Below are 14439 nucleotides of genomic sequence, written 5' to 3' on the forward strand. Positions count from 1 at the left end.
GGCTTTTTTTTTTTTTTTTTTTTTAAATGTAAGACATCTTATGTATATGTACTCTTGCCAGGAATAACTAACTTAAATTACCAGGCTCACACATGGGCTTCAGCAGTATCTAAAGGATGGTGACATTCAAAATTAAAGGCTATGTATCACATCAAACATTGTTTGCTATTAGCTAGTATCATGTATAAATTTGCAACTGTAACACTGATCAATTTCCCCCACACTAAAGGTCATAAAATTTGTTAACATGAATAGAGTATTTTAATTGATGGACAGTAGACTCTGTTGCAAAATTAGGGAATTCTGAAGATCCTGATGGGTATTTCTATTCAGTGATTTCAAATTAAACCTGCTGGATGATACACACTATTATCATGGCCACCACCAAATAAGCAAGAATCAAAAGAGTACAAAACTGGGAATGTAAGGCATGAAGTCACAACACTTCAGAACATAGTCCCTCTCTTCCCCAGAGCTATGTTGCCATGCTGCTCTAGAAGAGCCCTATTTCACCTTGAGTGCAAGCAAGTTTCCAAAGCTGTGCTCAAGAAGTACTAAAGGAATGCAGAGACATGCCACCCTTCCAGCATTATCCCAAACACACACAGAGAACTTCCGAGCAACTGTAATCCTGTCTGAGTAGAGAGCTATGACTAGCAAAATACGTGGGCTGATCTGCAGACTACAAAGAACATTTGGAAAGGCAGAAAAATAGTTCCTTGGCTGGAACTATAAGACAAGACCTTTTGAGACTTTTCTGCCACCATGATGACTAAATCAAAGTCATATGTTCCCAAGGAATAATCATACAATTCATTGACATCCACAAGGAAAAGCAGATACTTCAGTGCTTCTTCTGCACTCACAGCTTTGACATCTGGAGTAATGCTTTCTGTAACAAGATAAAGAAGCATGCAATCAGGTACACCATCAGCAGTGGAACCGCACTCTGAGGGAGGGATGCATTAGCAAGCACATCCTTGACACCAGATAGGAACTATCAAACTAATGTCTTGGTCTATATTGCAGAAGGGGTTACTTTGCCTTTCCTGGGCAACTTTAAGGACCAGCCCAAGCACAATAACTCATGAAGCGTGCAACACTGACAAGTCAGAAGTATCAGCACGGAATAAAAGCAAAATTTGCCAGTTTGAGATACCAGGACCCAGAACGGGAGCCTCCTATTCCATGTTGGGAGAATCAGAGTTCTGACTGGAAAAAGCAAACAGCTCCAACTCTGGGCTATATGCTGACATACCTAGAAAAAAAGATGAGCTGAGGGCATGTAGAGCAGCGTATCTTAGCTGCTGTTCCATTATCACACAGCCAGTTTCAAGTACATTTCTGTCTTCTGGTTGACTCCACAAACAAGTCACCTTAAAATAATCCTCAGAGTGAACCATGCTAACAATGAAAGTTCCTGCAAACCACCCATTTTCAAAGCTTTGAGTTTTGTATACAACACCTTGAAGATCATGAACCTTTTGGAGAGCAATTTCCAGTTCCGGAGGACTCTTCTTTACATGTGCTGTCAGTATTGATAGGCAGTACCTGAAGAAAACAGAAGCAGGAAATGGAAAAGTGAGAAGGCAGAAACACTGCTTATTCCTATTTAGCACAGATAGTACAAGTTATAGTTTACATTTTAGTAAAAAGTACCAAACTGCTCAGGAATTTCAATCTTTCTAAAGGAAGGAAGGAAAAACGGGAAGAGAACAGAATACACCAGAAATGTTTTTCTACTCAGCATGTATTCCCAAGCATATCACAAGACTGGAGGTGTGTTTTGAGTAGAATGAACTTCCTTCCCATGACAGTCAGTGCAATGGAGAGAGAACACCTCTCTCTGAAAACTCAGAGAGCTGCACACAGTTTTCCAAATCAAATTTGGCATGAAAATGCTCTTTTTTGCAGAGGGAAAGCTTTGTAGGTTATTTCCACTTTCATACATTTCACATGTACTATTTCAAAATGGCTTTCCCAGTTAAAGGGATGCTTTGTTTTCTGAAACCATTTGCTGAAAAGTGTCTCCATTTTCAGAGTTCAGCAGCAACCTACCACCTGTTGCTCCTCTATCCAGTGTTTCACATATAAGCTTCCAATGGTTTAACACTGCTTCACTAACTACTGTTATTATCCTATTTTCCTACCCTTTATCCTTGTGTGGTGTTGATTCATCTAAGGATGATGGTTATCAAAAAGTTAATCATTCAGAAATATGCAGCTGAAGATTTACAAAGTAATTCAGTCTCAAAAGGAACAGCTGAGATCTTTTCGAAAGGGCAGCTGCTCCAAAAAGTCAGCATCTCCCTGACATGACAATCTTGCTCATGACTTCCTGTCCCCTGTGCACACAGATTGTTCCTAAAGTGAGTGTATTTCTTAAACCCTTATAAGCATCCTGCATCTATAACCCTTGCAATAAAAAGTGGAATTATTAAATTATTAAATGTTGCTGTTTCAGGCCAGCATCCTCAGCAGATGGAAGGTATCGCTACAATAAGTTCTGGGGAGCACAGGCTCACCTCAGAGGATCTGAAGCAAAATAACTGATGTTAAGGACAGCTTCACTTTCTGCAAATGACTTAACAGAAATCTCTCTAGTGGCTCCTTCACCTACAATAATGCTCACTTTTGAGGGTCAATGTGTTCCATGGCAACTCTCATCACATCACATATAACGTTGACTTTTTTCTGATCAGCATGTTGAAGTGGTTCAGCATTACTGCTACCATTCAGAGACGGGTACATACTCTTTGTGAAATCTTCTTCTCTAAATAAAAACAGATACCATGAATACCAGCATGGTACATTGCAGAGTCCATCACAAAGACAGTAACATTAAGAAACACAAATGCAGAAAAGGACTACTCAACAAAATAGCTCATACGTCATTCAGTAATGACACACAACCTGCCACACTGCTAGAGAGCTCTCCAACATCTCTCATCCATCTCGATTCTCAGTCAAGAGATGCACTGAAAAAAGCTGGTCAGAACAACTGTTTTAGTTACACAAAAAAGCAGAAAATTTCTAAGATACAGCTGTCTTCTACTAAATCCACTATGAAGATGCTGAGCATAGAGCACTTGCTGAAAATTAAGCCATTTGCTTTTATTTCTAGACAAAGTGTTAAGGTCAGGTCAAAACTGAAAATAAAAACAGAACAGCTAAGTGATAGCTTCAGCTGCTAAACATCAGCAAGTTTGAGAAGTCCTGAAGCTACCAGAGCCCTAAAGCCTCTTGTCACTCAACCCTTGAGAAAGAAATCAGGAGACCTGATTTGGGAATCTAAGTACGTATCTTGGCCTTAGGCTTCAGATAAACAGTGCTGTCTTGCTCCTCTTTATGAGGAAACAAAACTTTCTCTGTTCACATTTACCCCTGTACAGCAAACCAGAAGACAAGTCAAAGCAGTCAGACAATGTACTAATCATTTGCTGGAAAAACCTAATGGATGCCTGCAATCTGGAATTCCCAGCAAGACATGCTTGACTATCCCTGAAACTTCTGAGCTTTCTCGAGTCTTTATGACCCAACATGCCAGATTTCTGACTGATTCTTTGCACCCATCCTGAAGAGCTGCAAATATTTTGACAAAATAACGTATCACCACTGATTAAGTGCATGCTTCCATTTGCAGAATTATACTCACTTCAGTTCTGTGAAAAACAAGTTGATAGAGCTCACAGAATCTATTTGCCTGATAAAGGTTTCTGCGTTTTCCAGAAATAGCTGAAATGAACAAGAGTATTACTACTGTTATTCTGAACAAGTACATTAAGAACAAATTCAAAGACCTTCTCCAAATGCACAAAACGAAGGAAATGCTAAATCTGACCTGCCTGCATGAGAATGCAGCAGTGCAGAGCAGCCACCTCTACTGACAGCACTACCTAAGCTTTTGAGCCCACTGTTCAATGTCAAGGGATTTCAGGCCAGATGGACATGGAAACCACAACAGAACTGGGCATACTTGCCTTGGGATTGTGGTCATAGAGAAGATTGAGGTTGATTCGCAGCTTCCTCATACACTGAAATGCTTCCTTGAACATAAGCCTGGAGGAATGAGTCAAGTGGGATAGTTTACATAGTGGATAGGTACAATATCTGAAAATAAAGGCAACTAACTAGAGGTAAGCATAGACCCCCTGGGAAACAAATAGCCTAAGCAATATGCCATGTGGATTGCCTTCCAGAAAAAATGTCCAAGGTCAATCCTGTTCATTGCCAGCCTCCGCAGTGGTGCAGACCAGCACATCAAGTTGAGGAAGCAATACAGGCCTTGCATTACTTTTTTCCTCTCTTAAAACAGAGAACTACATTTTAACCTAATGGACAAACTTCTGTTTCAGAAAACTTCAGTGTAACTCAATTAAACAAATAAAACATGAAAATCAGCAAGCTTCATCACGAAGTGATTGAGATGTCTGGAGAATGGAGCAGAAGATTTCTCCCACCCACACAGTCTCAGCACACCTTCAGTGAGAGACACCTGGGACTGCTGAAAGCTGGACTTCTAGCTGGTAGCCCCAGAAAGTTTCATTCCCACTAATGAAGTCAGTTCCTCTGGGTTTAGCCTCCCTCCCTTCTCCAGCACAACAAAATCAGGCCAGCCAGGCTCTAAGAGGTTGGACTGGGGGAGGGGAAGACCAGAATACACCAGTGTCATTTACCTGTCTAGCCACTTCCGAATCTGGGCAAGAACCAGAGCTCGGTGGTGAACAGTCTCCAGATTTCCTCTTGGCATCTATAACACAAGATCCACACAATTATTTTTTTGTAGTTACTCCACCTACACTGAAGGCAAAGCAAGGACTGGCTAGTTTTCTAGGCCTGTCTGCTCCTTGCAGGTGCATGGGCCTGTTGCATTTCAACAACCGTGGAAAAATGTCTGAAAATTCTCTCTGCTCCAAAACATTCCTTCCTCGGAAGGCTGGACTCCACTTAACCAGGCAAGACCCAGGAGGCTGATCAAGCTTTCAGGTTAGCCCTGCTTTGAGAAGGATGTTGGGCTACCCACCTTCAGAGATGCATTTCAAATGACATCTTTCTCCATTCTGTGAACCTCTGCTGGTTCTGAAGATTGAGCTCAGCACTTCAAATTTAGTGACATGGCTAATGGAGGGTGGCTAGCAAATACAGCAAGTTCTAACAGGTGAGTCTGAGATTCACCATGAGAGGCCATGATATGTAGCACTAAGCTACCTTAGGCATCAGGAATTTGACTAGCTCTTCTCAGTTCTGTACATACCCAGCTGCCTGTGCTGAACCCAATTCCCACAGGCATGCTCAAAATGCCTCTGCATCCAGCCAGGCAGCTGGAGATCTGTGAGGTGCTGTGCTGCAGCAGTACAGGGCAGGAGCTTTATAGCACTGCACACACTGTTTGCAGGTTGGCCAGCTGCCCACTGAGATGGCAACCCTACACACCCCCTGATAGCAGACTTCAGCAGACACTGACAGAGCACTGACCTGCAGCACAACCTTTGTGTCCTGGGGCACAACGGTGATGATACGTGAACCTCGCTCCACCTTGCGCAGGGTCTCACTGTTGGGTGCAGCAGCACTGCTCAGGCCAGCCTGAAGGGCTGAAGACAGCACATTTATCAGCATACATGGCACACCACAGGACAGTGCCCCAGGCAGGCTGTCCTGTGTGGCCCTGCAAGGTCATACTGGATCAAGTCAACAATACACCACCGATCTTCAATGGTTTCAGATAGGAAGAGGACATCCTAGTGCTAATAACTGCTGTACATAAAGCAGAGAGGTCCTCTACACAACAGGATCAAAGCTCAGCAGATCAGATGAGGAGCACTGAAAGATGTAAAGGACCAGTAAGTTGTCATCCTGCCTTCCCCAGCATCCTCATACCTCTCATAGCCAGATGCCACCAGAAACTCTTTCTACTGGGATCTCTTCTCTCCCACACACCCTCAAATAGCCCTTTCTTTTTTTTGGACATGGAGGGAAGGAGAGAATGCAGGGCTAAGCTGTTGAAAAGAATGAAGAAGGGACAACTACAGGCCAAATCCTGCTCCCTGGGAGGAGCATGTGATATACAAAGTCAGTTCTCTGTGCTCCTTGCTCTCTGACAGATTTCTGAAAGCTCTCTTCCTCAGTCTTTTAAGCAATTAGCTCTGAGTGACCCAAATACAGCAGGTTTGGTTGTGAAAAATGGGGACATCTTGTGGTTCTAAGACAACGGCCATGAGCTGCTAGCAGCAGGCAGCCAGATCTGGCATTTACCTTTCACTGACATGTTCTTCAAGCAGAAGCACTGACAGGTGTGAGAGTTAGTTGTCACCAACAAAAACTCATTGTATGTTGCAAATGAGGTGATGTTGGAAGCGACCTGTAGAAAAATGATGAAGTTTATTGCTGTACAGAGCGGCACAGGAAAGCTGCCTTTGGCAGAGGAAAAGGGGATATAATGAGGGGCAAAATCTTTGGTACCTCAATATCATTAACAAAAAACCGGTATCGATCTGTGAGGCCCAAGATCATCTCCTAGAAATAAAAGGGATGACAAGTATAAGCTATCTGTGTGACAGCCTCCAGACTCTCACAATACTGACTAGCACTGCATTAAGTACCTTACAGTTAGGTACTGAGTAGCTCATGTGAATTACTCAGAGAAGCTGGAGTCATACAACCTCTATACCAGGAGGGCTTACTTAAGTGCCTTTAAACAGTTCTGGCTGGAAACCCAGCTTGGTCTACTCTGTAACAGAAACCATGACATATAACTTAGGTTTTTATTCAGCAGCATTTGGTCCAAAATACCAGAGGAAAAGCAATAGTACAGAGCAGAGCAAAGCAACTCCATACAGAACTCACCTGGATGCATGCTGAAGGAAAGAAACCCTGAAACTACAGCAAAATAGCTACTCATTCCTTAAACTGTTTAACTACCAAGAACTCATCTAATAGAAAATACCAGTAGCAGGAGATCTGCAGTAACTCAGTGCAGCCATATTTGCTATTAGGGTAAGTTCAGACAAAACAGAGCAAAAAGCTGTTTTCAACAAGAGCAGGGCAGTGACTGTTGGAGATTTTAAATCTGAAATTTACTGCTCTTCAATGACATTATTAATTGTATTTACAGAATAAGGAGATGGGGTGTTAACTGTAAATCATCAGAAACACTTGAGAAAACATGTTCTCAGCTCTGCATAGGGCCTTATGAAGAATGCTGGTAAGAAGTATCATTGGGCCCTGGGCAAAGGATCACGGTGCACATTTGACACAAAACAACTGGGTACTGAATTTAATCTGCTCACAGTCTTACTTACTTCGCCACTGATCCTTGTGATAGAAGTCTGCACACAAGGGTAGGGGAACCGAACAGCAGAGCCGTTGCTAGTCTGCCAGGGCTCAAGGACTGGAACAGAAGCCTCTGACGAGCAAAGAAGATCAAACTGTATTCCATCTGATCAAAGATTCAGACATTATAACCACATGCATCTCAAGAAAACTAGAGCTAGGAATAAGCTACACCATTTGACAGAGGGGAGGAATGCTGACACAAAAGTCCAGGGCGCAGCAGAAAAAAGGTGCTAACTTCTAAGGGCTCAGCAGCACCTTTATTCCACTGTAGGAGAGAAGTGTCAAGGATGTGGCAGTCAGTCAGCACTTCAGAAATCACTAAACCTGCTTTTCAAATCATAATTTTGGCCCATTTCTGGGAGCAGAGGAAGCATGAAAGGCAGGACCAACTACGAGCGAGTCACCCATCTGCCTGAAGTCAAACCATCTCATTAAACCTTTTGAGAAATCTGTAATAACTACACCTCAGACCAGATACTTTATTAGGACCTAGCTTACCCCAGACGTATTTCAAGATCTGTCCATCAGCCAGCTGCACAGCTACAGTTCTGGTCACTGGGCTGCAGCACAGGCTGATCACTTCTCCATCTACAGGCACAGACAACCTGGATCAAGATACAGAAGACAGAACATCAAAACACAGAACATCAATCACAGGAGATATATTTAACAGCTAGACCCTGCATTTCTTGTGGTCAGATGGAAGAATGCACATCTACAGCATGGACAAACACCTTGTTCATGTAAGGATCTTCTGCAGTCTTTTCACACCTTTGTCAGCTGACATTGGCACCACAGAGCACCAGTAACTCCAGCTAACAGGCATTTGCCTAACTTCACTACTCACTGCATGCTTAGAGCACACTGCAAAGCCCACACTTCTTTCGTTCATATGCAAATCAGCCTCTCTGCTGTGTTGAGTGCTGCAGAAAGCAACACTCAGGATCCCTTTGAGAAGATTTCTGTACCCCAGGTGACTTCCTTTTGTGATCTGGTTTTAGTCAATCGCACAAAGTCCAGCAGGTGAGGAGGAGCAGACCAGTAACAAGTGCTATCAGTCCCCTTCTGGACTTTGATAATAGTGGGCAAACGGTAAAATGGAGAAATTCAGTCCCCCCCGGGGGCCTGCAATTCAGACAAAGAAACAGAGCTATCCTGTATTGACAGAGGCGTGCTAGCATATGCCCTCTTGCCAGGCTGGGTGTAGGCATCAGGACTACAGGGAAGTGCTGACTAGCAGGCAGCTTCATGAGCTGTTTGGTCTTCCTGCAGGAAGAGAGTTAAATTCCCCAACCCACAGCCTCCAGGCTGCATGTCTGTTGAGACTTAGTTCCTTCTAGGCGCTGTACAGAGGCACTCTCAGACTTCACCCACAACTGACAGGTTTCTAGTACCATAAATTCAGGTGCTCTTCTTCAGCTCCGGCCACATGAGGCACTGCAGTCAGATGGTGAAGGACAGACTGAGCAGCATGCTGACCCTGACCAACCACCAGGAAGCTGTCATTTGGTAGCCAGGTGAGAAATCGGAGCCCCAGAGGATTCATCACTTCATTGCTGTCACTGCCCACATCAACTCTGTCACAAAACAAGAGAGACTGGGAAGCAAATAGAACCTGATTTCCACAGGACACCTCACTGCAGAGGTGGAGGTCTTCCCAGGCACAGCCTGGCTTTTCAGATGCACAGTATGGCTAGGAGAGCTCCAGTACACAAACAAACAGTCACCCGAAGTATGACTCCTGTCACAGGCTAGGCTGAAGAAGAAGTATGAGACCCAGAGAACCCTATTTGTTTTCCTTACGCTGTACTGCTCCCATACCAACTCTGTATAGGAGCAAATGTAGAGCAGGATGGTTATTTGACCTTGACATTGTCCCTGCCATGCTAGCAGCTCTGTGCTCAGAGTGCCATGATGACAGGCCTGGGCACTGCACAGCCATTCCTCTGGCTCTGGGAGCAGGAGCATAAAGTGCAGCACCACAATGCCAAGAGTACCAGGCACAGGAAAGTCTGTCTCAGTGCTGTCACTGACAGTCACTGCTCTCACTGGATCAAGACTTCAGTCATGGACACTTCTCAGGATAAACTTCCCAGTGTGTTGCTCAATCCTTAGCACTAGTTGCAGCCACAGTGTCAGCACAATGAAACCATGTTACCTGACAAACTTCAAACTCTTGAGACAAGTGGTCAGAGCTGTGTCCTCTAAAACATTCAGCCAAGCACCACTCTTTTCTCCCCACTACAACTGTACTAGTTATAGATTACCTGTAGGCTTTATCCAGGTATGGTGTTTCCACAGTTGCTTTAAATCCATTTCCACCAACAGCTCCAAACCTGACAGTGGGGTCATTCATTGTACTCTGTCCTAGCAAACACAGAACAAAGCAGAGTTTAGAGATCCCGCCAACAGAGCCCCTTCCATCATCACTCTTAGCAAAAAGTACATATGTGATGGTTTAAGCCCTGCCAGGACCGGAGACCATGTTGCTGTTGTCCCTCCCCCACTCTCAGCCGGTCGGGCTGGAAGTGACGCACAAACCCCGGGTTAAAATAAGAAGAAATTTAATACAACAGTGTGGTAAACAATCTGAACAACAACAGTAGCAGTAATAACAACAATAAACAGCAATAACAGTAAGCAAGACAAAAGATATACAAACAAATAATGCAAATGGTTACGGAACAAGCCCACCGTGTGCTCCCTGCCACCAAAGCCACCAAGGAGAAAGTTCCTGCGCTCCCACGCCCGGACATGACGTCAGCATGGTATGAATAACTCGGCTGGAGATCCCTTCCCCCTCTCTGCTGGGGAAACTTAACCCTATCCTAGCTGAACCAGGACATAATCCACCCCTTTATTCTATACCATCTGCGTCATGTCCAGCTGCCATTCAGCAGTTAGCAATAACAAAACAACAATTTACAAAGGCACAGCATAATTCACAGCATGTTCTCACCCAGAATCAAGTCCCTCTGTGGTACACATCGGACCTCTCCATCGTCCTGCATCACCCACCAGGTGCACCCAGGTCCTTGGGCAAAAGCAATCCCGTGGATGGGTTTGCCTTTACCTTTGCCTGGCGCAGGACTAAACCAGACCATTTTTCCCAATATATTCCTCATGCGCACCACAGGGACTTTATCCCCACCTACAGCACGTGGAGGTTTTGACGGAGCCGGGCCAGCTCGACTGGCAGATCCTCTTGTGTTGACTAGCCAGGTGGCCTTTGCTAGATGCATGTCCCAGTCTTTGAAGGTCCCACCTCCCAGTGCTTTCAGTGTGGTTTTTAACAGTCCATTGTAGCGCTCGGTCTTCCCAGAGGCTGGTGCATGGTAGGGGATATGGCAAACCCACTCGATGCCGTGTTCTTCTGCCCAGGCATTTTTGAGGTTGTTTCGGAAGTGGGTCCCGTTGTCTGACTCAGTTCTCTCTGGGGTGCCGTGTCGCCACAGGACTTGGGTTTCAAGGCCCAGGATGGTGTTCCGGGCGGTGGCGTGGGGCGCTGGGTAAGCTTCCAGCCATCCAGTGGTTACTTCCACCATTGTGAGCACGTGGCGCTTCCTGTGGCGGGTCTGTGGCAGTGTGATGTAGTCGATCTGCCAGGCCTCTCCGTATCTGTATTTCAGCCATCGCTCTCCATTCCGCTGGGGCTTCACCCGCTTGGCATGTTTGATTGCAGCACACGTCTCACATCCGTGGATGATCTCTGCAATGGTGTCAATGGTGAGGTCCACCCCTCGATCTCGAGCCCACCTGTATGTTGCATCTCTACCTTGGTGGCCCGAGGTCTCGTGGGCCCACCGGGCTATGAACAGTTCACCTTTGCGCTGCCAGTCCAAGTCCACCTGAGCCACTCTGATCTTAGCAGCTTGGTCTGCCTGCTGGTTGTGTCGATGTTCATCAGTGGCCCGACTCTTGGGTACATGGGCATCCACATGGCGCACCTTCACAACGAGGTTTTCCACACGGGCTGCAATGTCCTGCCATACTTCAGCAGCCCAGACGGTTTTACCCTTACGTTGCCAGTTGTTCTGCTTCCATTGCTGCAACCATTTCCACAGGGTATTCGCCACTGCCCACGAGTCGGTGTAGAGGTAGAGCCTTGGCCACTTTTCCCGCTCAGCAATATCCAGAGCAAGCTGGATGGCTTTCACCCCTGCGAACTGGCTTGATTCACCCTGTCCCTCAGCAGCTTCAGTGACCCATCACGTGGGACTCCGCACAGCGGCCTTCCACCGTCGATGTTTCCCCACAATGCGACAAGACCCATTAGTGAACAGGGCATATCGCTTCTCCTCATCCGGCAGCTCGTTATATGGTGGGGCCTCCTTAGCATGTGTCACCTCCTGTTCTGGTGACATCCCGGAATCTTTGCTCTCTGGCCAGTTCGTAATCACCTCTAGTATCCCTGGGCAGCTGGGGTTCCCTATTCGAGCCCGTTGTTATCAACGCAACCCATTTACTCCACATGGCATCTGTTGCATGATGTGTGGAGGAGGCCTTTCCTTTGAACATCCACCCCAGCACCGGCAGTCGGGGTGCCAGGAGGAGCTGTGTTTCAGTGCCGACCCCTTCTGAGGCAGCCCGAACTCCTTCGTACGCTGCCAGTATCTCCTTCTCAGTTGGTGTGTAATTAGCTTCAGAGCCTTTGTATCCCCGGCTCCAAAAGCCCAGAGGTCGGCCTCGGGTTTCCCCAGGTGCTCTCTGCCAGAGGCTCCAGGTAGGGCCGTTCTCCCCGGCTGTGGTGTAGAGCATGTTCTTAACCTCCTGCCCTTCCCAGACTGGCCCGAGGGCTACTGCTTGGGCAATCTCCCGCTTAATCTGTTCAAAGGATTGTTTTTGCTCAGGGCCCCATTCAGAATCGTTCTTCTTACGGGTTACGTGGTAGAGAGAGCTCACAATCAGGCTGTAGTTGGGGATATGCATCCTTCAGAACCCCACAGCGCCCAGGAAAGACTGAGTCTCCTTTTTAGAGGTTGGTGGGGCCATGGCTGTTGTCTTGTTTATCCCCTCCATTGGGATGTGGCGACGCCCACCTTGCCATTTTATTCCTAGGAATTGAATTTCCCTTGCAGGCCCCTTGACTTTCTTTTGCTTAATGTCAAAGCCGGCCTTCAGGAAGATTTCAATTATCTTCTTCCCTTTCTCAAAGACTTCCTCGGCTGTGTCCCCCCATACAATGAAGTCATCAATGTGCTGCAGGTGTTCTGGAGCCCCACCTTTCTCCAGTGCAGTATGGACCAGTCCATGGCAAATGGTGGAGCTGTGGTTCCACCCCTGGGGCAATCGATTCCAGGTGTACTGGATGCCTCTCCAAGTGAACGCAAACTGTGGCCTGCACTCTGGCGCTATCGGAATGGAGAAGAACGCGTTAGCAATGTCAGTCGTGGCGTACCACTTGGCTGCCTTCGACTCCAGTTCATACTGGAGCTCCAGCATGTCCGGCACTGCAGCACTCATTGCTGGCGTAACTTCATTCAGGCCACGGTAGTCCACAGTCAGCCTCCATTCGCCATTAGGCTTTCTCACTGGCCATACAGGGCTGTTGAAGGGAGAGTGAGTTTTGCTGATCACCTTCTGGCTTTCTAGCTGACGGATCAGCTGATGAATGGGGACCAGGGAATCTCGGTTGGTGCGGTACTGCCACCGGTGCACCGTCCTGGTAGCAATAGGCACTCGCTGCTCCTCAACCTTAAGCCGCCCCACCACTGAGGATCCTCTGAGAGGCCGAGTGAGGTGGGCAACTGTTCAACCTCCTCCAGGGCAGCTACACCAAAAGCCCACCGGTACCCTTTCGGGTCTTTGAAGTCCCCTCTCCTGAGGTAGTCTATGCCCAGGATGCACGGGGCATCTGGGCCAGTCGCAATGGGGTGCTTATGCCAGTCCTTCCCAGTCAGGCTCACTTCAGCTTCCAGTAGGGTCAGCTGTTGGGATCCCCCTGTCACTCCGGAGATGCAGATGGATTCAACCCCACTGTAGCTCGATGGCATCAGGGTGCACTGTGCGCCAGTGTCCACCAAAGCCTTATACTCTTGTGGGTCTGACGTGCCAGGCCATCGGATCCACACTGTCCAGTAAATCCCATTATCCCTTTCCTCCACCTGGCTGGAGGCAGGGCCCCTCTAATCCTGCTCATCATCTCTCACTTCTTGTGAGAATGATTTACTGGTCCCCTCAAGAGGGTCAGACATAACATTGGCCATTCTATTCTGCCTGGGGGATTTCTGACTGGACACTGGAGCTGCGCTCTTGTTGGAGGACTCCCCTTTTGTGATGGTCTTCCCTTTCAGCTGCTCTACTCATGCAGCTAGGGCAGCAGTGGGCTGTCCATCCCACCTCCTCATGTTTTCTCCATGGTCTCGGAGGAAAAACCACAGGGTGCCTCGTAGTGTGAACTTTCTGCTGCCTTTCTCTTGGGTGGGGAAACGTTTACTTCTAATGGCTGAGACATCAGCCCGTGTAGGTGGAATGTAGGACATGTCCTCTTCCATTTTCTGGAGCCTCTGAGACAGTTCCTCCACAGCTGAGACCCAGGAATGTTGAGATGAAGGGAGATTTCCCTCATATTGCCGGAGCTTGCCAACCACTCCATCCACTGTCAGAGTCTGTGTGTCTGTCCACCAGGACACTGTTGCCAATGCTTTCGAGTGTGCTTCTGGTGCGCTCTTCAGGAACTTTTGCCACATCAGGTGTGTGCAAGGGGCCTGATCTGGGTCCATGGGTGACTGCTCATCATTCAGATCACCATAGATCATCTCAAACACAGCCAGTTCCCTGAGGTTCTGGATGCCTTTCTCAATGCTGGTCCATTTGCCTAGCTGACATAGGATATCATCCTTGTAGGGGTGCCTCTCCCTTACACTGAGCAGGAGTCGCTTCCAAAGGCTGAGGGTTTGAGTCTGTTTCCCTGTTTCCCTATCAGTGCCAGCATCCTTGGCCAAAGATCCCAGCTGCTTGGCCTCTCTCCCCTCCATCTCAAAAGCACTGGCTCCATTGTCCCAGCATCGGAGCAGCCAGGTGCCAATCTGCTCGCCTCCCACGCGGTCGAAATCTCTCTGCATATCTCGCAACTCAGTTGGGGATAGAGATCGGACGATCACCTCT

General features: G+C 47.1%; 1 protein-coding gene across 1 annotated transcript in view; it reads right to left on the reverse strand.

The window, feature by feature from the left end:
- ELP1 (elongator acetyltransferase complex subunit 1) overlaps nucleotides 1–14439 on the reverse strand; it is a 40032-nt gene that overhangs the window by 12115 nt on the left and 13478 nt on the right. The window contains exons 12-24 of the mRNA XM_074931626.1: nucleotides 9600–9699; nucleotides 8727–8909; nucleotides 7831–7937; nucleotides 7299–7402; nucleotides 6460–6513; nucleotides 6253–6358; nucleotides 5476–5591; nucleotides 4677–4750; nucleotides 3981–4059; nucleotides 3656–3735; nucleotides 2633–2773; nucleotides 1466–1551; nucleotides 744–892 (exon numbers count right to left, since the gene is read on the reverse strand). Coding sequence (XP_074787727.1) covers nucleotides 744–892; nucleotides 1466–1551; nucleotides 2633–2773; nucleotides 3656–3735; nucleotides 3981–4059; nucleotides 4677–4750; nucleotides 5476–5591; nucleotides 6253–6358; nucleotides 6460–6513; nucleotides 7299–7402; nucleotides 7831–7937; nucleotides 8727–8909; nucleotides 9600–9699 — 1379 coding nt within the window. The remainder of the gene's footprint in view (nucleotides 1–743; nucleotides 893–1465; nucleotides 1552–2632; nucleotides 2774–3655; nucleotides 3736–3980; nucleotides 4060–4676; nucleotides 4751–5475; nucleotides 5592–6252; nucleotides 6359–6459; nucleotides 6514–7298; nucleotides 7403–7830; nucleotides 7938–8726; nucleotides 8910–9599; nucleotides 9700–14439) is intronic.

The sequence above is a fragment of the Athene noctua genome, chromosome Z (assembly GCF_965140245.1).
Source record: "Athene noctua chromosome Z, bAthNoc1.hap1.1, whole genome shotgun sequence".
Lineage (NCBI taxonomy): Eukaryota > Metazoa > Chordata > Aves > Strigiformes > Strigidae > Athene > Athene noctua.